The following is a 23641-nucleotide window of genomic DNA, read 5'->3' on the forward strand; positions in this document are numbered from 1 at the left end:
CTGTCCTTGTGAATGATTGGGTTTTTTTTGCTTACAGTCACATGCGGAGGGAGAACGGGAAGTTGGAAGAGAGAAATAAAAAGAAGGGAATTGCGAAATGGGTGGTAGCAAGGTAAAGGTTTAGCAAGACAAAAAGGCAAGAATTTGAATGTGAAGGGAAAGGGGAGAAGGAGACAGAATTAAAAAAAACATGCTAGGCTGAGGAACAGGTATACTGTGGAACATATGTTACTCAGCTCTCCCTTAGAGAGTCAAAAAGAGTCAATCCCTACTGAACAAGGGGTGGAGAGAGGACAATGTTTATATTGTACACTCCTTATCACTTATGCAAAGGAATTATTGTTTCTGTCTTTTTTCTTCACAGCAGATAACTGGAAGAAGAGCAATGCATACACCAAATGCAGTAAGCATTTTGGGCACAATGGGGACCTTCCTAGACACCAGCAAACCCACAACGAAGACAGAGGTTCTGCTAGAGAAAAGCCCTACAAATGCAATGTATATGGAGAGAAGCCACACCAGTGCCAGGAGTGTGGGAAATGTTTTGCTTACAGTTCAGCTTTGGTGAGGCACAAAAAACTACACACAGGTGGGAAGCCATACCAATGCCAGCAGTGTGGGAAATGTTTTGCTGACAGTTCAACCTTGTTGAGCCACAAAAGACTCCACACAGGAGAGAAGCCATACCAATGCCAGGAGTGTGGGAAATGTTTTGCTGAGAGTTCAGCCTTGGTGAGGCACAAAAGAATCCACACAGGAGAGAAGCCATACCAATGCCAGGAGTGTGGGAAATGTTTTGCTCAGTGTTCACAATTGAAGAACCACAAAAGACTCCACACAGGAGAGAAGCCACACCAATGCCAAGAGTGTGGGAAATGTTTTGGTCAGTGTTCACACTTGGTGAGCCACAAAAGACTCCACACAGGAGAAAAGCCTCACCAATGCCAAGAGTGTGGGAAATGTTTTGCTTCCAGTTCAGCCTTCATGGGCCACAAAAGACTCCACACAGGAGAGAAGCCACACCAATGCCAAGAATGTGGGAAATGTTTTGCCTACAGTTCAGCCATGGTGAGCCACAAAACACTCCACACAGGAGAGAAGCAATACCAATGCCAGGAGTGTGGGAAATCTTTTGCGTACAGTTCAGCCTTGGTGAGGCATAAAATACTCCACACAGGTGAGAAGCCATACCAATGCCAGGAGTGTGGGAAATGTTTTGCTGACAGTTCAACCTTGGTGAGGCACAAAAGACTCCACACAGGGGAGAAGCCATACAAATGCTATGAATGTGGGAAATGTTTTGCTTCCAGTTCAGGCTTGTTGAGGCACAATAGACTCCACACAGGAGAGAAGCCATACCAATGCCAGGAGTGTGGGAAATGTTTTGCTTCCAGTTCAGCCATGGTGAGTCACAAAAGAGTCCACACAGGAGAGAAGCGATACCAATGCCAGGAGTGTGGGAAATCTTTTGTGTACAGTTCAGCCTTGGTGAGTCACAAAAGAGTCCACACAGGTGAGAAGCCATACCAATGTCAGGATTGTGGGAAATGTTTTGCTGACAGTTCAGCCTTGGTGAGTCACAAAAGACTCCACACAGGAGAGAAGCCGTACAAATGCCAGGAGTGTTGGAAATGTTTTGCGTACAGTTCAGCCTTGGTGAGTCACAAAAGACTCCACACAGGGGAGAAGCCATACAAATGCTATGAATGTGGGAAATGTTTTGCTTACAGTTCAGCCTTGGTGAATCACAAAAGACTCCACACAGGAGAGAAGCCACACCAATGCCTGGAGTGTGGGAAATGTTTTGGTTACAGTTCAGCCTTGGTGAGGCACAAAAGACTCCACACAGGAGAGAAGCCATACCAATGCCAGGAGTGTGGGAAATGTTTTGCTAGTAGATCAAATTTGGTGAGTCACCAGAAAATTCACAGAAGAGAAAAACCATCCAAAGAGCTGGGACAAAAATAAAAAACAACAATGAATTGCAACAAGGAAATTGCAAGTTTGGGCATGCTGGCCCTGTAGACTATACATTCAACATTTTCTGATGAACAGGTGTGATTTCCTTGGCTTAATGTAGCACTTGGCTTGACTTTGGACTGATTTCTTAGACAATTCCCTTCTCGGTTTCGAACCCTGTTCAGCTTTTTTGCTTTGTTTGACTTGAGACTGTTGTGGAGAAGTCTTTTGCTTCTCTGGTCACGGGCATCACCATGGGACTGGACTGACTTTTCTCTGTTCTGCCTTTGTGGGTAAACATCCAATTTCAAACAGGACCATTTGAGAAGTTCTCCCTAAGATCTGGTAGAGTCCACTTTCTTGTCCTTTGAATTCCAAAGGTGAGGTCCTCTTCTCTGGAGGAGCAGAAAGCAAGCTCCCTGTGGCAATAGTTTAAAAACAAACCAGATGTAACTCCATCGGTTGTTCCTCTGGGCTTAGTTTCCACCTCCTTTACCACCTTGGTTGCAAATTTCCAGTTTGTGAATGTTGTCTTTCAGGTGGGATTCCAGAATTGAACACAGTGCTCCTTTTGAGGCTCAGCCCAAGGAAACGATGCTTGCACTGTTATTTCCCTTGATGTGCAAATTGTATCTCTGGCTTTGCTGTCTGTTTTCCCTGCTCCTGGCACGCACATTTTTAATCCACATTAAATTGAAAAACACAAGTCTTGTTTTTATTTTAGAATGACCATTGTTATATATTATTCATTTTGTTATAGACTTTGCGAATGTGATCTATTCTGCAAAATTAAGTGCCTGGATCTTATATTAGATGGGCCAAAACTAACAAAATGAAGTTCAACAGTGACAAATGCAAGATACTCCACTTTGGCAGAAAAAACGAAATGCAAAGATACAGAATGGGGGATGCCTGGCTCGAGAGCAGTACGTGTGAAAAAGATCTTGGAGTCCTCGTGGACAACAAGTTAAACATGAGCCAACAATGTGATGTGGCGCCAAAAAAAGCCAATGGGATTTTGGCCTGCATCAAGAGGAGCATAGTGTCTAGATCTAGGGAAGTCATGCTACCCCTCTATTCCGCTTTGGTTAGACCACACCTGGAATACTGTGTCCAATTCTGGGCACCACAATTCAAGAGAGATATTGACAAGCTGGAATGTGTCCAGAGGAGGGTGACTAAAATGATCAAGGGTCTGCAGAACAAGCCCTATGAGGAGCGGCTTAGGGAACTGGACATGTTTAGCCTGAAGAAGAGAAGGCTGAGAGGAGATATGATAGCCATTTATAAATATGTGAGAGGAAGCCACAGGGAGGAGGGAGCAAGCTTGTTTTCTGCTTCCTTGGAGACTAGGACACGGAACAATGGCTTCAAACTACAAGAGAGGAGATTCCATCTGAACATGAGGAAGAACTTCCTGACTGTGAGAGCCGTTCAGCAGTGGAACTCTCTGCCCCGGAGTGTGGTGGAGGCTCCTTCTTTGGAAGCTTTTAAGCAGAGGCTGGATGACCATTTGTCAGGGGTGATTTGAATGCAATATTCCTGCTTCTTGGCAGGGGGTTGGACTGGATGGCCCATGAGGTCTCTTCCAACTCTTTGATTCTATGATTCTATGATTAAGGGAATAATAGCTTTCAATGGAACTGCACAGAAGCCTAGGATACATAGGGCTTCATAGTGTCGATCTCCATATGGGAAGTTTTAAGTGGTGTTAACGTATTTTAACTGATTTTTTTAATGTCCTGCAAAGGAGGACTTATATTTCAGTTTGGGATATTTATAATGGTTTTGTTTTATATTTTGTACTTCAGTGCTGCTGTGAACCACCTTGAGTCTGTTGGAGAACGGCGCTAATGAAGCTTCCCAAATAAATAAGTTTGTCTGTACAGTAAGAAAAACAACAGCATTCATAGAATCAAAGAATTGGAAGAGACCTCATGTGCCATCCAGTCCAACCCCATTCTGCCAAGAAGCAGGAATATTGCATTCAATGCACCCCTGACAGATGGCCATCCAGCCTCTGTTTAAAAGCTTTCAAAGAAGGAGCCTCCACCACACTCCGGGGCAGTGAGTTCCACTGCTGAACGGATCTCACAGTCAGGAAGTTCTTCCTCATGTTCAGATGGAATCTCCTCTCTTGTAGTTTGAAGCCATTGTTTCGTGACCTAGTCTCCAGGGAAGCAGAAAACAAGCTTGCTCCCTCCTCTCTGTCAGGAGCTGGTTTCCAGGCCTTTGGTTTTGGCGCTAAAAACCAGGATCGTGACATATGACTCTGATAAGAACTGTGCAGCTTGTGACCTCGGGGATAGCAGTTGACATTTGGCGGGAAAGTTGCGCGGGATTCCTGGCTAGTGGGAAGGGGAATTTTGAGTGTATAAAAGGTTGACCGGCAGCTGCTGGTCAATCCTGGCTTTCTTTGTGTCCGAACATCCAACAGTAAAGGTTTCTGATTGATTACGGATTGGAGTCCTGTGTCATTATTGGGGACGGCTGTTGTGAGCTGACACCTCCCTGTGGCTTCCTCTCACATATTTATACATGGCTATCATATCTCCTCTCAGCCTTCTCTTCTTCAGGCTAAACATGCCCAGCTCCTTAAGCCGCTCCTCATAGGGCTTGTTCTCCAGACCCTTGATCATTTTAGTCGCCCTCCTCTGGACACATTCCAGCTTGTCAATATCTCTCTTGAATTGTGGTGCCCAGAATTGGACACAATATTCCAGGTGTGGTCTAACCAAAGCAGAATAGAGCATGGGGAGCATGACTTCCCTAGATCTAGACACTATGCTCCTCTTGATACAGACCAAAATCCCAATTGTATTAATTCGTATAATTAATACAAGCTTCCCACCTAGTCACTTCCAATTGCTTGAGAAAATTGAATTACCAGTAAAGAGATGACCGTATTTATGTGAATGGAAGGCACACCTTTTTTGGCTAAATGATCCTGCCAGAATTGGGGTGCGGATCACATTCGTGCAATATGGTATAGTGCGGGTGGGCAGGTGTATGCTTACAGGAGAGGCAGCACGACCATTCACTAGCTTCCCAGCCTTCCCCAAGAGGCCTTTGCCTTCTCCTCCTCTGTTCATGGTTCCTGCCAGAGCCAGGACTGCCTGTTACTGGTGCAGGTGAGGCCTCCGTCCACTTCACACATCTAGGAACTGAGCAAACTACCTTGGAAAATATTTAAATGCTTTTCCTAGTAGCAGGTTATCAGGCGTACTATTGTTGCAGGGTATATTTTGCTAGAGCATGTAAAATCAGTTGGTGAGTGTGTGTTAACTGAAAATGCAAAGCATGAAAGTGATTGATTGGGCTAGTCCCAAGAAGCTAGCTGAGCCTTGGAGTTTTGTCAACAGTTACATTTTTAGGCTTTAGCTGTGCAGGAGCCTTGAGTTCTCTCTCAAAGGACCTTGTGTGAGTCAATGCAACTGTTCACATAACTATATATAAGTTGCTCTGCATAACAAAGAGTATACTACTTGTTCTTTATTGATCATCTGTGTGACATCACTTTTCTCTGGCAAGACTGTGTGGAGTGGTCAAACGTGAATTATGCATAATTTTCATTTTGTCACATTTTGTGGTGGTGCATCTGGGTCTCTTGTATTCAAAATAATTTCTGTGTTTCAAGCAGTAGAATCATAGAATGATAGAGTTGGAAGAGATCTCATGGGCCATCCAGTCCAACCCCTTGCTAAGAAGCAGGAAAATTGCATTCAAAGCACCCCCAACAGATGGCCATCCAGCCTCTGTTTAAAAGCTTCCAAAGGAGCCTCCACCACACTCCAGGGCAGAGAGTTCCACTGTTGAACAGCTCTCACAGTCACGATGTTCTTCCTAATGCTCAGATCGAATCTCCTTTCCTGTAGTTGTTGTAGGTTTTTCCGGGCTATATGGCCATGTTCTGGAGGCAATTTTTCTCCTGACGTTTCGCCTGCATCTATGGCAAGCATCCTCAGAGGTAGTGAGGTCTGTTGGAAGTAGGAAAAATGGGTTTATGTATCTGTGGAATGACCACAGGGTAATGTTTCAGCTGATCACCTTGATTTGCATTCAATGGCCTGGAAGCGCCTGGGGGGAATCTCTTGTTGAGAGTGAATTGATGTGCCTGATTGTTTACTCTCTGTTGTTTTGCTGTTGTAATTATTGAGTTTTTTAATACATGTCAGACTACACAGAGAAGCCATTGAAATCCACAACCATGTGGACAATTTCAACAGAAAGGAGGAAACTATGAAGATGAACAAAATCTAGCTACCAGTATTAAAAAACTCAAAAATGCCTCTAGAACATGGACATATATAGCCCGGACATATATACAACAACAACTCTGATTTCTCAAAGGTGATTTCCCAAAGGCTGTGGTCATGAAGAGTCCACTTGTGGTGGGTGCTTTTGCTGTATTTCCCACCCAAGTATGCCTGACTCCTCCTTGGGAAAAGGGAGCTGCTGGACTTGACCCCCAAAACTTCCTGACTGTGAGAGCCGTTCAGAAGTGGAACTCTCTGCCCCGGAGTGTGGTGGAGGCCCCTTCTTTGGAAGCTTTTAAACAGTGGCTGGATGGCCATCTGTCAGGGGTGATTTGAATGCAATATTCCTGCTTCTTGGCAGAATGGGGTTGGACTGGATGGCCCATGGGGTCTCTTCCAACTCTTTGATTCTATGATTCCAGGCTGAGACCTTCTTTCTCTGTTGTGTAGATGGAGGCTCTGCTCTGCTCTGCTCCCTGGACTGATGGGTTCCCCTTAATGTTCAGTGGGGTTGGGCAGCAAGGGTTTGGCAGGGAGAGAATACACCTAACTAACTATGATATGAGTAGGGATTTTTTCCTCCATGGCTATCTCTCTGCCTTCATCTTCAGTCCTTTGGTTCCAGGGCTTTGGAGAGATGCTCTTTTCCCCTCCTTCTAATGCAACGCTGGGCAAGGAAGGGTTAAGGGGAGGGAGTTTGGTTCCTAGAGAGGCAAAAAGGAAGTGGGCCTCCTCCTACCCGCCTTTCCTGTCCTTCTAGGAACCCAACTCCCTTCTCTTAACCCTTCCTTGCCCGGCTGGGAGAGAAGAGAAGAGTTTCCCCCTTTGGCCTCTCCTTCCTCCTCCTTCTCTTCCTCCTTCTGGTGAGTCTTCTTCCCATTCCTTCTCCAAAGGGCCGAAGAGGGGCTGAAGCCCAACACACCTGGAGGGAGGGACGAATTAGGCCCAGGCTTCATTCTCTCCAAGGTTGGCCTCCTTACTTAGTTAGTTAAGGAGTCCATAGGTGACTGTGGAGCCCTATTCTTGACCTGCATCTTCTCCCACAGTGAGGGCATCAGTTTCCAGGTGGAAGGTGGTCTTGATCAGGGTTGGCTTGACGCGCCTTCCTCTTGGCACACTTCTCTCTTTCACCCTCCATTCGTGCCTCTTCAAATTCTACAGCACTGCTGGTCACAGCTAACCTCCAGCTGGAGCTCTCAAGCGCCAGAGCTTCCCAGTTCTCGGTGTCTATGCCAGAGTTTTTAAGGTTGGCTTTGAGCCCATCTTTAAATCTTTTTTCCTGCCTACCAATATTCGTTTTCTGTTCTTGAGTTCAGAGTAGAGCAAGTGCTTTGGGAGACGGTGGTCGGGCATTCATACAACAGAATTGATGGCAGAGGGCCATCGTTTCAATGCTGGTGGCCTTTGCTTCTTCCAGCATGCTGATATTTGTTGGCTTGTCTTCTCAAGAGATTTGCAGGATTTTCCAGAGGCAGCGCTGATGGAATCGTTCCAGGAGTTGCATGTGATGTCTGTAGACAGTCCCCATCTCGCAGGCCTATAGCAGGGTTGGGAGGAGAATCGCTTTATAAACAAGCACCTTGGTATCCCTACGGATGTCCCGGTACTCAAACACTCTCTGCTTCATTTGGAAGAATGCTGCACTCGCAGAGCTCAGGTGGTGTTGAATTTCGGTGTCGATGTTGACTTTGGTGGACAGGTGGCTGCCAAGGTAGCAGAAATGGTCAACATTTTCTAATGTTATATCATTAGGCTGTATCTCTGGCATTGGAGAATGCCAGAAATTATTGATTATTATTATTATTATTATTATTATCAGGCACAGCTGATGGAATGGTTCCAGGAGTTGCATGTGACATCTGTAGACAGTCCATGTTTCGCAGGTATATAGCAGGGTTGGGAGGACAATAGCTTTAGAAACAAGCACCTTGGTATCCCTACAGATGTCCCGGTTCTCAAACACTCTCTGCTTCATTGGGAAGAATGCTGCACTCGCAGAGCTCAGGCACTGTAGAATTTCAGTGTCAATGATAACTTTTGTGGAGAGGTGGCTGCCAAGGTAGCGGAAAGGGTAAACATTTTCTAATGTTATACCATTAAGTTGTATTTCTGGTATTGGAGAATGCCAGAAATTATTGACTATTATTATTATTATTATTATCAGGCAGCGCTGATGGAATCGTTCCAGGAGTTGCATGTGACATCTGTAGACAGTCCACGTTTCGCAGGTATATAGCAGGGTTGGGAGGACAATAGCTTTAGAAACAAGCACCTTGGTATCCCTACAGATGTCCCGGTTCTCAAACACTCTCTGCTTCATTGGGAAGAATGCTGCACTCGCAGAGCTCAGGCACTGTAGAATTTCAGTGTCAATGATAACTTTTGTGGAGAGGTGGCTGCCAAGGTAGCGGAAAGGGTAAACATTTTCTAATGTTACACCATTAAGTTGTATCTCTGGCATTGGAAAGGGATTGGCTGGTGACTGCTGCAAAAGCACTTGGGTTTTCAATGACAGGCCGAGCTTCTCGTATGCTTGGCCTCCTAATACACGCGGAGACACACACAGATGAGAACAAAGAGAAACAACTTTCACAAACGTTTAAATATTTCCCAATGAATTGTGTCACTTCTTTCTTCCAGTGCTTTTTCTGACAAAATTGATGATGTCTGAAATAAATACATAACATTTGGGTTGTTGTGGGTTTTTTCAGGCTATATGGCCATGTTCTAGAGGCATTCTCTCCTGACATTTTGCCTGCATCTATGGCAAGCATCCTCCAGAGGATGCTTGCCATAGATGCAGGTGAAACGTCAGGAGAGAATGCCTCTAGAACATGGCCATATAGCCCGAAAAAACCTACAACAACCCAGAGATTCCAGCCATGAAAGCCTTCGACAATATATAACATTTATCTTTCCATTCCCTTACTCTGAAGCATAGCTTACAGCCGTGTTTCTCAGCCTTAGGATCATAGAATCCTAAAATTGGAAGAGACCTCCTGGGCCATCCAGTCCAACCCCAATCTGCCAAGAAGCAGGAAAATTGCACTGAAAGCACCCCCGACAGATGGTCATCCAGCCTCTGTTTAAAAGCCTCCAAAGAAGGAGCCTCCACCACACTCCGGGGCAGAGAGTTCCACTGCTGAACAGCTCTCACAGTGAGGAAGTTCTTCCTCGTGTTCAGGTGGAATCTCCTTTCTTGTAGTTTGAAGTCATTAAGAGCACTTCTCCTGTCTGAAATAAATAAATACAGCATTTTTGAGATTACATTCATTTTGATTGTTGACATTCTCACCAATAGAGATAGGTCTAAATTCTTCCACTTTTGTAGGTCTTTATGTATCTCTATCCATAGTATTTCGTACTTGTTTCTAAATAATTCAGTTTCTGTTTGTCATCTGGATTCCCAAATGTTTTACTTTAGTCGTTATATTGTTTTTGTCTCTTGGTTCTTGTTTACAAGGAAGGCTATAGATGATAAGGCTTCAGCTGAAGGAATCACAGAGGGATTCAGTGTGGGTTGGGACTGAATGGGAGCGCAATGGGAAGCCAGGTGGGTTTGGAGGTTAGAGAAGCAGAGGCTCCGGTGAAAGGAGGGCCCAGCATTATCTGTCTCTGAAATAAATAAAGGGCTTGTTTTTACTCCAGAAAAAAGCCTCCAGAAACCTGTTGTCTAATTCTGCCTTTCTTTCACAGAAAAAAATGTGATTGCTGGCTGAGAATTTTGGGGTAAAGCCTGTTCAGGGATTTCTTTCCCTTGAGAGAAGAGGGAGGAAGAGCATTTTGTATCCACTTTACTTCTTCATCAAAGTAGTTCCAGCATGGAGAGACGCATCTCACCTGGGCCTAAAGCAGGACCTAGAAGCATTGGGTCATCCTGGGGAAAAACTACACATAAGTCCCAGAGTGTGGACCTCTATAGTTCAGACATAGAGCGCCAGCGCTTCAGGCATTCCTCCTTCCGAGAGGATGAGGGACCCAGAGAGGTTTGCAGCCGCCTCCACTCTCTCTGCCGCCAGTGGCTGAAGCCAGAGCAACACACCAAGGCGGAGATGCTGGACCTGGTGATCCTGGAGCAGTTCCTGAGCATCCTGCCCCCAGAGATGGGGAGCTGGGTCCGAGAGTGTGGGGCAGAGACCTCTTCCCAGGCGGTGGCCCTGGCGGAAGGCTTCCTCCTGAGTCGGGAAGAGGACGAGAAGCAGGAAGGACAGGTGAGAGCATTGCCTCTTGGCTTCACTCACCTTGGGACAACTGGATAAAGGTACATCCTGCCTTCCTTCCAAGATGGGACCGATGTGAGGGAGAAACCGGACTCTGCTCCCTGTGCCTCTTTTCCCACCTGCTCTGCCCCTCCTGCTCTCACCTCCAGATCCACTGTAAGCTCGGTTGCTGCTCTACTCAAATTTGAAAATGATGGGAGGTAGAATATAGCCAGTATCAGAATGCAGTTTCTGCACATTTTGTTAAATCTTTCTAATCTTTCTCCATACTACTTCTGAAATTCTCTATGTTTTTTTCAGGCCCAAAATATCTGCATTGAAGTCCTGACTGACATCCCTTCATCTGAGAAACCTCCACCAGACACCACCCAGAGCCTCCAGAAGAAGGAGCTCAACCAGGAAGGAGATGGGGCTGCAGCCTTGGAGGGTAAGAAGGAACCCTTTGGGGTGTTTTGGTGTTTTATGCCAGTGAACATTCCCCTTTGGGAATCCACTTGAGCTAGAGAAGGTGTACATGCAGGATTATTTGGCCTTGAGATGAGTATATAGGTATGGAATGGCCAAAAAGTGGTGAAGCCAATGTAAATATTGTACAGAGATAATAAAAGCTAAAGTTATAATAGAAATTGTGATATGGGTATGGTTTGAAAGGAAGGAGACCAGGCTGCGTTTCTGTGGCCCAGTCTGATGATCTGGAAAATAAAGTAATGAGAAAGTGTTGGTTTCTAATATATGTAATTTCTTTATTCTTGTGGGTAAACAGTACTTAAGTTCTGTGTGCCAAGTTTGGTTCAATTCTATCGTTGGTGGGGTTCAGAATGCTCTTTGATTGTAGGTTAACTATAAATCCCCTTAACTACAACTCCCAAATGACAAAATCAATTTTTTTAAAGTGAAAGTCACTCCTTGGGTTAGTAGGTGTCTTGTGACTAAATTTGGCAGCATTTTGTTTATCCGATTTTGTGTTATGTCATGCTAAACGAGCAGAGCATTTATATATAGATAGATTAGATAAATGAGTGGGGTAATACGGAAAGAAGGAAGAGTGAGAAATAGGAAGAGGTTGGGGAAATGTTGTCATAGACCAGTGGTTCTCAACCTGTGAGTCTCCTGATGTTTGTCCCTCAACTCCCAGAAATCCTATCAGGTGGTAAATTGGCTGGGATTTCTGTGAGTTGTAGGCCAAAACACCTGGGGACCTGCAGGCTGAGAATGACATGCATGGAATAAATGTACAAAATCTACTCATATCATTAATAATCCATATAAATAAAAATGTAATGTTCGTTCGTGGGATTAACATAACCCAAAAACCACTGGACAAATTGACACCAAATTTGGATAAATTACACCTCTCAGGCAAATGAGTGACCATCACTCATAAAAACACTGAAAAACACAGCAGAAGGGACTTAAAAAGCCAGAAATCAAATATACATTATAATGCACATGCAAAACCACACACACACACACACACACACACACATATATGTGCAAACAGATATATACACACACAAAACACATATACACAGACTGGGCCACAGCAACGTGTGGCAGGGACGGCTAATAATAATAATAAACCTTTTTAAAAACATGACTATATAAGTAGGCATTCGGGTGCAAAAGGGGTAATTTCAGTATGATTTGCAGTTTTTTTCTGGCAATACTTCAACATTTGCATACTATTGGGTGGGACTGAAAAATCAGCCCTTCATTATCTTCCCAGGTGGGACCCGAAGCTAAGATGAGCCTGAAACTGAGCTGGAAGACAAACCGACATCAAACAATAACTTTAGTCAATTGAAATACCAAGCCCAGGACTTGCTTCAATCCACAGCACTGTTTGAGATAAAAAGTGTTAAACTTCAAAATGTTACATATTCTTTTGCTGTTGAATTCTCGTGTGTTCATAGGGCCAGTTCCTCATAGGTTTCTTTTCAGGACTGTAGTTGTAACCTCTGAGACATGTTTATGTGTTCAGCTTTCCACCCCTTCCTCTCTCTCCCAGGGGCTGGAATGATGTTGTTGGCAAACCCACAGTCGATTCTTCCCCTTTGTGATGAAGTGGAAGTGAATCAGGTAAACAGAAGGATTCCTGGGAGAGGAGGGATGGAGCTGCCTGGGGGTCATTTCTTCCAGGCTTCGTCATCAAACATCTCTTGAAATGGAAAAGATTGAATGGGAGTTTCTTCAAAGTGAGATACTGAAGGTGCAAGTGCAAACAGTGGCAACAAGGAGGGGGAAAAAGAGTTACAAGCTTGGTAGATGAGGGGAATGTAGATGGTAGATGAGGGGATTGCTTCACTCTGTCTCTTTAGATTGATACTGAAAGACAGCCATTTTTATCCATTTTATGGGTTTGGCCTCATGTTAGCCGCCCTGAGTCCCCTTGGAGAGATGGTGGTGGAGTATAAATAAAGTATTGTTATTATTATTACTACTACTACTATTATAGCTAATACTCTAGAAGATAGGATCAGTATTCAAAATGGCCTGAACATGTTAGAGAGCTGTGTCAAAACTAACGAAATTAATTTGAACAAGGATAAATGTGGGATAGTACACTAAGGCAGGAAATACACAACCCAAAGATATTGGATGGGTGACATTTGGTTCGACAACAGTTTATGTTATTATTATTTTGTCTCAAAATCATTGCATAAATTAATATAAGACTGATAAAAACCGAAGGATTACAAGTGACTAAAATATCTTTTGACCAAAAATGGGCAACATTGACCACATTGTCTGTAGCCTCAAACAATTCTTCCTCTGTACATGAGGCAGGGCATTGTAGACAAGCATACAGACGCAGAGTGGTCTGTTCTGATCCTCAGTCGCACAAGGTGGAGGTAGTGCCATTTTGCCAGGTTGTCTTTTGATCTGCTCACTCCATCTCTGAGTCTGTTCAGGGACTTTCAAGTTGCCCATTTGTGGTTTGCCCCTGGAGGAAGACCCTCGTGGGGGTGGGGCATCCAATTGGGATGTCCTGGTTTATCTGCCCAGAGGGATGCTCTTGCTGTTGCTGGGGGAACGTTGTGTTTCTCATGAAGATTTTCCTTGATTTGAGTCTACTGGGAGGAGGCTGATAGCCATGCAGAGGGTGGCTTTCACAGTGTTCAACCTTATTGCTCTAACAGCAGCAAGAGTTCGTGTGAAAGGCATCTTGCAGTGTTAGTAGACCACAAGTTAAACGTGAGCCAACAATGTGATGCACCAGCTTAGAAGCCTATGGGATTTTGGGCTGCATCCAAATGAATGTAGTGTCTACATTAAAGAAAGTCATTTTATATTTATTTATCGTGTCAGGAGTGAACCAAACAGTTGTATTGCATTAAACACACACACACACACAGAAACAAAACACAAAGTTTGCAGACTTGGTATTCTATTAAATGTCCTTTGACCAGTATCTGGCCACTTGGAGTGCCTCTGGTGTTGCTGCAAGAACATTGTGCATGTGGCAGAGCTCACGTTGCATTGCAGCAGGTGGTCTGTGGTTTGCTCTTCTCCACACTCGCATGTCGTGGATTCCACATTGTAGCCCCATTTCTTAAGGTTGGCTCTGCATGTGTTCTTTTCCCACCAGGGCCCAATCGCCTTTGAGGACGTGGCTGTCCATTTCTCTTTGGAGGAGTGGGCTCTCCTGAGTCCTGATCAGAAAGCCTTGCACGTGCAGATCATGGAGGAGATTCATGGGATAGTGGACTCTCTTGGTAAGGCACCCTCACTGATGGGGATTTCTATTTAAGAATGCAGTATTATCCTAAATCAACCCGATCACTGAGAGTTCTCAAGGCCGGGGTTATGCTAGAAATACGTGACATAAGAGTAACATTGACTTGGTCCCTGAGCAACAGAAATCTTAGCACCATTTTGGACTCCAGTGGGAAAACTTCCATAACTGGAGACAAGTCCAAGCACACTATAATCTCTCACAGCAACCGGGCTCCCTGGAAAACCCCAGATCAGTCACACTATCTCTCTCTCTCTGCAAGTGTATGTGAGAGAGAGAGGCAGGGTACGAGGAGAGTAAATATTCAAAAAGTCACCCAGCAAACCTCTTACTCCATATCAGTCAGCCAGTCTCTCTCTCTCTCTCTCTCTCTCTCTCTCTCTCAGTGTGTGTGTGAGAGAGAGTGAGAGAGAGGGAGGAAGGGAGAAGGAAGAAGCAGATTTTCAAAAACTAATCCAGCAAGTCTCTCCTGACTTCAGGCCCACATTTCCAGCCCCCTGGTTTTGCATCCTGTGCGCCCCTAGATGGCTTGGAAAGCCACTGCCTGCTTGAAGCCAAAAGGAGTCTGGAAGATGATGGGAAAGAGTGGTTTTGCAAAAGCAGACTTGCTCTTGATGTCTGGTGACAAGTTTGTTCCCAATAACTCGGGCTCACAGGAAATTTATTAAGAGGCATTGCCCAGATTGATTAGCTGGAGAGTGGAGCATCAAAAAGAACAGACTTCCACAGGCTTCGTATACACAGACACAGCTATGCATCTTTTTATTGGGGCCATGTTCAGCCTTGTTTTTATCCCAGCCAGGCGGTCTAGCCTCTGCATGCTGGAGGGCCAGGCTTTCTTTTTGTAAATTGCCTCTTCCAGCACACAAACTGTCCCTAGCCTCAGTCATTTACATGATGGTGACTTGCAATATAATGTGTTCTATGTTCTGTGCTTGTGAATGATTAGGGCTCTGGGTTCTTTGTTTACAGTCACATGGGGAGAGAGAACTGGAGGTGGGAAGAGAGAAAGGAGAAGAAGGAAATGATGGTGAAATGGGTGGTAGCAAAGGAAAAAAGGAGGAGTCAGACTAAAAAAAAAGATGCTTGGCTGAGGAACAGGTATACTCTGGAACATATGTTACTCAGCTCACCCTTAGATGCTCTAGGGAGTCAAACAGTGTCAATCCTACTGAACAAGGGGTGGGGAGAGGACAATGTTTATATCTTAGACTCCTTATCACTTATGCTGAGGAATGATTGTTTCTGTCATTCTTCTACACAGGAGATGACTGGAAGGAGAGCAATGTATACACCGAATGCAGTAAGAATTTTGGGCACAATGGGGGCCTTCCTAGACATCAGCAAACCCACAGCGAAGACGGAGGTTCTGCCAGAGAAAGGCCCTACAGTTGCAATGTATGTGGGCAGTGTTTTACCCAAAATATGGTACTTGTGCTTCACAAGACACTCCATGCTGAGAAAGGACATCTTAAAGGGAAAGTATCAGCAAAATGTATTGTTGATGACAAATTGCCACATTTGAGCCAAGAAGAAATCTTTGAAGAAACTGAGGATTTCATAAGCCAGGAGTGTGGGAAATCTTTTATACAGAGTTCACACTTGGTGAAACATGAGAGGTTTCACGCAGGAGAGAAAGCACACCAATGCCAGGAGTGTGGGAAATGTTTTGCCTACAGTTCACTCTTGGTGAGGCACAAAATACTCCACACAGGAGAAAAGCACTACCAATGCCAGGATTGTGGGAAGAGTTTTGCTTACAGTTCAGCCTTGGTGAGGCACAAAAGACTCCACACAGGAGAGAAGCCATACCAATGCCAGGAGTGTGGGAAATGTTTTGCTTACAGTTCAGCCTTGGTGAGCCATAAAAGACTCCACACAGGAGAGAAGCCATACCAATGCCAGGAGTGTGGGAAATGTTTTACTTACAGTTCAGCTTTAGTGAAGCACAAAAGGCTCCACACAGGAGAGAAGCCATACCAATGCCAGGAGTGTGGGAAATGTTTTGCTTCCAGTTCAGCTTTGGTGAGCCACAAAAGACTCCACACAGGGGAGAAGCCATACCAATGCCAGGAGTGTGGCAAATGTTTTGCTGACAAATCAGCCTTGGTGAGGCACAAAAGACTCCACACAGGAGAGAAACCATACCAATGCCAGGAGTGTACGAAATGTTTTGCTGACAGTGCAGCCTTGGTGAGCCACAAAAGACTCCACACAGGAGAGAAGCCATACCAATGCCAGGAATGTGGGAAATGTTTTGCTCACAGTTCAGCCTTGGCGAGCCACAAAAGACTCCACACAGGAGGGATAACATACCAATGCCAGGAGTGTGAGGAGTGGTATTCTTCCAAGTCATCACTTCTGAGACACCAGAGCACTCACACAGGAGATAAGTCATCCCAATGCCAGGAGTGTGGGAAATGTTTTGCTGACAATTCATCTTTGGTGAGGCACAAAAGACTCCACACAGGAGAGAAGCCATACCGATGCCAGCAGTGTGGGAAATGTTTTGCTGACAGTTCAGCGTTGGTGAGACACAAAAGACTCCACACGGGAGAGAAGCCATACCAATGCCAGCAGTGTGGGAAATGTTTCGCTGACCCTTCAGTCTTCTTGAGGCACGAAAGACTCCACACAGGGGAGAAGCCGTACCAATGCCAGGAGTGTGGGAAATGTTTTGCTTCCAGTACAGCCTTGGGGAGCCACAAAATAGTCCACACAGGAGAGAAACCATACCAATGCCAGGAGTGTGGGAAATGTTTTGCTCGCAGTTCAGCCTTGGTGACCCACAAGAGACTCCACACAGGAGAGAAACCATACCAATGCCAGGAGTGTGAGAAATGTTTTGCTGACAGTTCAGCCTTAGTGGGCCACAAAAGACTCCACACAGGAGAGAAACCATACCAATGCCAGGAGTGTGGGAAATGTTTTGCTTATAGTTCACACTTGGTGAGCCACAAAAGACTCCACACAGGAGAGAAACCATACCAATGCCAGGAGTGTGGGAAATGTTTTACTCAGAGTTCATATCTTGTGAGTCACCAGAGAATTCATTGAGGAGAAAAACCATCCAAATATCTGGGACAAGTGTAATAAAATGAACTGCAACAAAGAAGTCCTGCCTAAGATTTGGTAGAGTCCACTTTCTTGTCCTTTGACTTCCTAAGTTGAGGTCCTCTTCTGTGGAGGAGCATAAAGCAAGCTCCCTGTGACAATATTTTAAAAATAAACCATATGTAACTCCATTGGTTGTTTCTCTGGGCTTAGTTTCCACCTCCTTTACCACCTTGGTTGCTAATTCCCAGTTTGTGAGTGTTGTCTTTCAAGTGGGATTCCAGAATTGAACACAGTCCTTCTTTTGATGCCCAGTCAAAGGAAAAGAAGGTTGCATGGTTATTTCCCTTGATGTGCAAATCATCTCTCTGGCTAGAAATTACTGTCTGTTTCCCTGCTCCTAGCTCACATACTTTTAATCCACATTAAATTAAAAAACACGAGTCTCGTTATTTTAGAATTAACAATGTTATTTAGGTTTTCCCCTGACATTAAGTCCTGTCGTGCCTGACTCTGGGATGTGGTGCTCATCTGCATTTCCAAGCCAAAGTGTTATCACTGTCCTTAGACGCCTCCAAGGTCATGTGGCCGGTATGACTGCATGGTGTGCCATTACCTTCCTGCCAGAGCGGTACCTATTGATCTGTTTAAGTCCCTGGATGTTATATTAAGGGAATAATAGCTCTCCATTGAACTGCACAGAAGCCTAGGATATATATAGCGCTTTGTAGTGTCGATCTCCATATGGGAAGTTTTAGACCATTTTAACATATTTTAACTCATTATTTTAACATCCTCCAAAGAAGGACTTATGTTCCAGTTTGAGATATTTATAATGGCTTTGTTTTATATTGTGTTTTCTGCAACAGACTCTTTATTGCCTTGAGTCCGCTGGAGAAAGGCCATACAGAAGCTTCCCAAATAAATAAATAGGTTTGTCTGTAGAGTAAGAAAAACAACAGCATTCGTATAATTAATACAAGCTTCTCGACTTGTTCATTAGTTCAGCCGTTTCCGATTCTGTGACCTCATGGACCAGCCCACGCCTGTGCTCCCTGTTGGCCATCACCCCCAGCTCCTTCAAGGTCAATCCAGTCACTTCAAGGATGCCATCCACCCATCTTGCCCTTTGGTCGGCCCCTCTTTCTTTCTCCTTCCATTCTCCCCAGCATCATTGTCTTCTCTAAGCTTTCCTGTCTCCTCATGATGTGGCTTCCCAACTAGTCATTTCCAATTGCTTTAGATCATTTATTTACCAGTATAGAGATTACCGTATTTATGTGAATTTACGGTGCACCATGCCAGAATTGGGGTATGTATCACATTTGTGTATTATGGTAAAGTGTGGATGTGCAGGTGTGTTTACACAGGAGAGGCAGTGGGAGCATGTACTGGCCTCCCTGTCAGCCCCAAGACACCTTTGCCTTCTCCACCTTCGCCTCCTTCACTCCTGCGGCTTGTCCCCATCCTCTGTGCTCCTGGCCTCCGCCAGAGCCAGGACTGCCTCCTACTGCTGCAGGTGAGGCCTCCGTCCGCTACACACATCTAGGAACTGAGCAGACTATCTTGGAAACTATTTCAATGCTTTTCCTAGTAGCAGGTTTCCAGGGGCACTACTGTTGCTGGGTATATTTTGCAGTGGCACCTCTGGATCTACTTGATTTCAAAGTCATTTCTGTGTTTCAAGCAGTATTACTATTTTCCTTCCCCAACCAGGTCGATGGATTGAGGAGCAAAGGCATAAGGGGAGGGGCCCCAGGAAGACAGTTCCATCTTGTCTCCTGCCTGTGCCATCAGTTGGGAGCCTCTCCCCCCAGTACCAACTGCTGCTCTGGGACCAGAGTGAAGAGGGGGGGCCCAGGAAGACAGTTCCATCTTGTCTCCTGTCTATGCCATCATTTGGGAGCTCCTCCCCCCAGCACCGACTGCTGCTCTGGGACCAGAGTGAAAAGCGGCGACCCAGGAAGACAGTTCCATCTTGTCTCCTGCCTGTGCCATCAGTTGGGAGCTCCTCCCCCCAGCACCAACTGCTGCTCTGGGACCTGAGTGAAGAGAGGGGGCCCAGGAAGACAGTTCCATCTTGTCTCCTGCCTGTGCCATCAGTTGGGTGCATCTCCCCCCAGCACCGACTGCTGCTCTGGGACCTGAGTGAAGAGAGGGGGCCCAGGAAGACAGTTCCATCTTGTCTCCTGCCTGTGCCATCAGTTGGGAGCATCTCCCCCCAGCACCGACTGCTGCTCTGGGACCTGAGTGAAGAGAGGGGGCCCAGGAAGACAGTTCCATCTTGTCTCCTGCCTGTGCCATCAGTTAGGAGCATCTCCCTCCAGCACCAACTGCTGCTCTGGGACCAGAGTGAAAAGCGGCGACCCAGGAAGACAGTTACATCTTGTCTCCTGCCTGTGCCATCAGTTGGGAACCCCTCCCCCCAGCACCAACTGCTGCTCTGGGACCTGAGTGAAGAGAGGGGGCCCAGGAAGACAGTTCCATCTTGTCTCCTGCCTGTGCCATCAGTTGGGAGCATCTCCCCCCAGCACCAACTGCTGCTCTGGGACCTGAGTGAAGAGAGGGGGCCCAGGAAGACAGTTCCATCTTGTCTCCTGCCTGTGCCATCAGTTAGGAGCATCTCCCCCCAGCACCAACTGCTGCTCTGGGACCTGAGTGAAGAGAGGGGGCCCAGGAAGACAGTTCCATCTTGTCTCCTGCCTGTGCCATCAGTTGGGTGCATCTCCCCCCAGCACCGACTGCTGCTCTGGGACCTGAGTGAAGAGAGGGGGCCCAGGAAGACAGTTCCATCTTGTCTCCTGCCTGTGCCATCAGTTAGCAGCATCTCCCCCCAGCACCAACTGCTGCTCTGGGACCAGAGTGAAGAGAGGGGGCCCAGGAAGACAGTTCCATCTTGTCTCCTGCCTGTGCCATCAGTTAGGAGCATCTCCCCCCAGCACCAACTGCTGCTCTGGGACCTGAGTGAAGAGAGGGGGCCCAGGAAGACAGTTCCATCTTGTCTCCTGCCTGTGCCATCAGTTAGGAGCATCTCCCTCCAGCACCAACTGCTGCTCTGGGACCTGAGTGAAGAGAGGGGGCCCAGGAAGACAGTTCCATCTTGTCTCCTGCCTGTGCCATCAGTTGGGAGCATCTCCCCCCAGCACCAACCGCTGCTCTGGGACCAGAGTGAAAAGCGGCGACCCAGGAAGACAGTTACATCTTGTCTCCTGCCTGTGCCATCAGTTGGGAGCTCCTCCCCCCAGCACCAACTGCTGCTCTGGGACCTGAGTGAAGAGAGGGGGCCCAGGAAGACAGTTCCATCTTGTCTCCTGCCTGTGCCATCAGTTGGGAGCTCCTCCCCCCAGCACCAACTGCTGCTCTGGGACCTGAGTGAAGAGAGGGGGCCCAGGAAGACAGTTCCATCTTGTCTCCTGCCTGTGCCATCAGTTAGGAGCATCTCCCCCCAGCACCAACTGCTGCTCTGGGACCTGAGTGAAGAGAGGGGGCCCAGGAAGACAGTTCCATCTTGTCTCCTGCCGGTGCCATCAGTTGGGTGCATCTCCCCCCAGCACCGACTGCTGCTCTGGGACCTGAGTGAAGAGAGGGGGCCCAGGAAGACAGTTCCATCTTGTCTCCTGCCTGTGCCATCAGTTAGCAGCATCTCCCCCCAGCACCAACTGCTGCTCTGGGACCTGAGTGAAGAGAGGGGGCCCAGGAAGACAGTTCCATCTTGTCTCCTGCCTGTGCCATCAGTTAGGAGCATCTCCCCCCAGCACCAACTGCTGCTCTGGGACCTGAGTGAAGAGAGGGGGCCCAGGAAGACAGTTCCATCTTGTCTCCTGCCTGTGCCATCAGTTGGGAGCATCTCCCCCCAGCACCGACTGCTGCTCTGGGACCTGAGTGAAGAGAGGGGGCCCAGGAAGACAGTTCCATCTTGTCTCCTGCCTGTGCCATCAGTTAGCAGCATCTCCCCCCAGCACCAACTGCTCCTCTGGGACCTGAGTGAAGAGAGGGGGCCCAGGAAGACAGTTCCATCTTGTCTCCTGCCTGTGCCATCAGTTAGGAGCATCTCCCCCCAGCACCAACTGCTGCTCTGGGACCTGAGTGAAGAGAGGGGGCCCAGGAAGACAGTTCCATCTTGTCTCCTGCCTGTGCCATCAGTTGGGAGCATCTCCCCCCAGCACCGACTGCTGCTCTGGGACCTGAGTGAAGAGAGGGGGCCCAGGAAGACAGTTCCATCTTGTCTCCTGCCTGTGCCATCAGTTGGGAGCGCCTCCCCCCAGCACCGACTGCTGCTCTGGGACCTGAGTGAAGAGAGGGGGCCCAGGAAGACAGTTCCATCTTGTCTCCTGCCTGTGCCATCAGTTGGGAGCGCCTCCCCCCAGCACCGACTGCTGCTCTGGGACCTGAGTGAAGAGAGGGGGCCCAGGAAGACAGTTCCATCTTGTCTCCTGCCTGTGCCATCAGTTAGGAGCATCTCCCCCCAGCACCAACTGCTGCTCTGGGACCTGAGTGAAGAGAGGGGGCCCAGGAAGACAGTTCCATCTTGTCTCCTGCCTGTGCCATCAGTTAGGAGCATCTCCCCCCAGCACCAACTGCTGCTCTGGGACCTGAGTGAAGAGAGGGGGCCCAGGAAGACAGTTCCATCTTGTCTCCTGCCTGTGCCATCAGTTGGGAGCATCTCCCCCCAGCACCAACTGCTGCTCTGGGACCTGAGTGAAGAGAGGGGGCCCAGGAAGACAGTTCCATCTTGTCTCCTGCCTGTGCCATCAGTTGGGAGCATCTCCCCCCAGCACCGACTGCTGCTCTGGGACCAGAGTGAAGAGAGGGGGCCCAGGAAGACAGTTCCATCTTGTCTCCTGCCTGTGCCATCAGTTAGGAGCATCTCCCCCCAGCACCAACTGCTGCTCTGGGACCTGAGTGAAGAGAGGGGGCCCAGGAAGACAGTTCCATCTTGTCTCCTGCCTGTGCCATCAGTTGGGAGCATCTCCCCCCAGCACCGACTGCTGCTCTGGGACCTGAGTGAAGAGAGGGGGCCCAGGAAGACAGTTCCATCTTGTCTCCTGCCTGTGCCATCAGTTGGGAGCGCCTCCCCCCAGCACCGACTGCTGCTCTGGGACCTGAGTGAAGAGAGGGGGCCCAGGAAGACAGTTCCATCTTGTCTCCTGCCTGTGCCATCAGTTGGGAGCGCCTCCCCCCAGCACCGACTGCTGTTCTGGGACCAGAGTGAAGAGAGGGGGCCCAGGAAGACAGTTCCATCTTGTCTCCTGCCTGTGCCATCAGTTAGGAGCATCTCCCCCCAGCACCAACTGCTGCTCTGGGACCTGAGTGAAGAGAGGGGGCCCAGGAAGACAGTTCCATCTTGTCTCCTGCCTGTGCCATCAGTTAGGAGCATCTCCCCCCAGCACCAACTGCTGCTCTGGGACCTGAGTGAAGAGAGGGGGCTCAGGAAGACAGTTCCATCTTGTCTCCTGCCTGTGCCATCAGTTAGGAGCATCTCCCCCCAGCACCGACTGCTGTTCTGGGACCAGAGTGAAGAGAGGGGCCCCAGGAAGACAGTTCCATCTTGTCTCCTGCCTGTGCCATCAGTTGGGAGCATCTCCCCCCAGCACCAACTGCTGCTCTGGGACCTGAGTGAAGAGAGGGGGCCCAGGAAGACAGTTCCATCTTGTCTCCTGCCTGTGCCATCAGTTGGGAGCATCTCCCCCCAGCACCAACTGCTGCTCTGGGACCTGAGTGAAGAGAGGGGGCCCAGGAAGACAGTTCCATCTTGTCTCCTGCCTGTGCCATCAGTTAGGAGCATCTCCCCCCAGCACCAACTGCTGCTCTGGGACCTGAGTGAAGAGAGGGGGCCCAGGAAGACAGTTCCATCTTGTCTCCTGCCTGTGCCATCAGTTGGGTGCATCTCCCCCCAGCACCAACTGCTGCTCTGGGACCTGAGTGAAGAGAGGGGGCCCAGGAAGACAGTTCCATCTTGTCTCCTGCCTGTGCCATCAGTTGGGAGCATCTCCCCCCAGCACCAACTGCTGCTCTGGGACCTGAGTGAAGAGAGGGGGCCCAGGAAGACAGTTCCATCTTGTCTCCTGCCTGTGCCATCAGTTGGGAGCATCTCCCCCCAGCACCAACTGCTGCTCTGGGACCTGAGTGAAGAGAGGGGGCCCAGGAAGACAGTTCCATCTTGTCTCCTGCCTGTGCCATCAGTTGGGTGCATCTCCCCCCAGCACCAACTGCTGCTCTGGGACCTGAGTGAAGAGAGGGGGCCCAGGAAGACAGTTCCATCTTGTCTCCTGCCTGTGCCATCAGTTAGCAGCATCTCCCCCCAGCACCAACTGCTGCTCTGGGACCTGAGTGAAGAGAGGGGGCCCAGGAAGACAGTTCCATCTTGTCTCCTGCCTGTGCCATCAGTTAGGAGCATCTCCCCCCAGCACCAACTG

The 23641-nt window shown here is 47.8% G+C and overlaps 3 protein-coding genes across 4 annotated transcripts in view; 2 read left to right on the forward strand and 1 right to left on the reverse strand.

Moving 5' to 3' along the window:
• The window catches only part of LOC132766016 (zinc finger protein 208-like), a 151722-nt gene extending 149057 nt beyond the window's left edge, over positions 1-2665 (forward strand). For both annotated transcript variants that reach the window (XM_067465109.1, XM_067465110.1), the window contains exon 5: positions 365-2665. In XM_067465109.1, coding sequence (XP_067321210.1) covers positions 365-1968 — 1604 coding nt within the window. In that variant the 3' untranslated portion in view covers positions 1969-2665. The remainder of the gene's footprint in view (positions 1-364) is intronic.
• LOC132765774 (zinc finger protein 850-like) overlaps positions 1-23641 on the reverse strand; it is a 1095673-nt gene that overhangs the window by 421994 nt on the left and 650038 nt on the right. The window lies entirely within an intron of this gene.
• The window catches only part of LOC137094754 (zinc finger protein 721-like), a 102730-nt gene continuing 88894 nt past the window's right edge, over positions 9806-23641 (forward strand). The window contains exons 1-2 of the mRNA XM_067465079.1: positions 9806-10426; positions 10736-10862. Of these exons, the coding sequence (XP_067321180.1) occupies positions 10037-10426; positions 10736-10862 (517 nt within the window). The 5' untranslated portion in view covers positions 9806-10036. The remainder of the gene's footprint in view (positions 10427-10735; positions 10863-23641) is intronic.

The sequence above is a fragment of the Anolis sagrei genome, chromosome 2 (assembly GCF_037176765.1).
Source record: "Anolis sagrei isolate rAnoSag1 chromosome 2, rAnoSag1.mat, whole genome shotgun sequence".
Taxonomy (NCBI): domain Eukaryota; kingdom Metazoa; phylum Chordata; class Lepidosauria; order Squamata; family Dactyloidae; genus Anolis; species Anolis sagrei.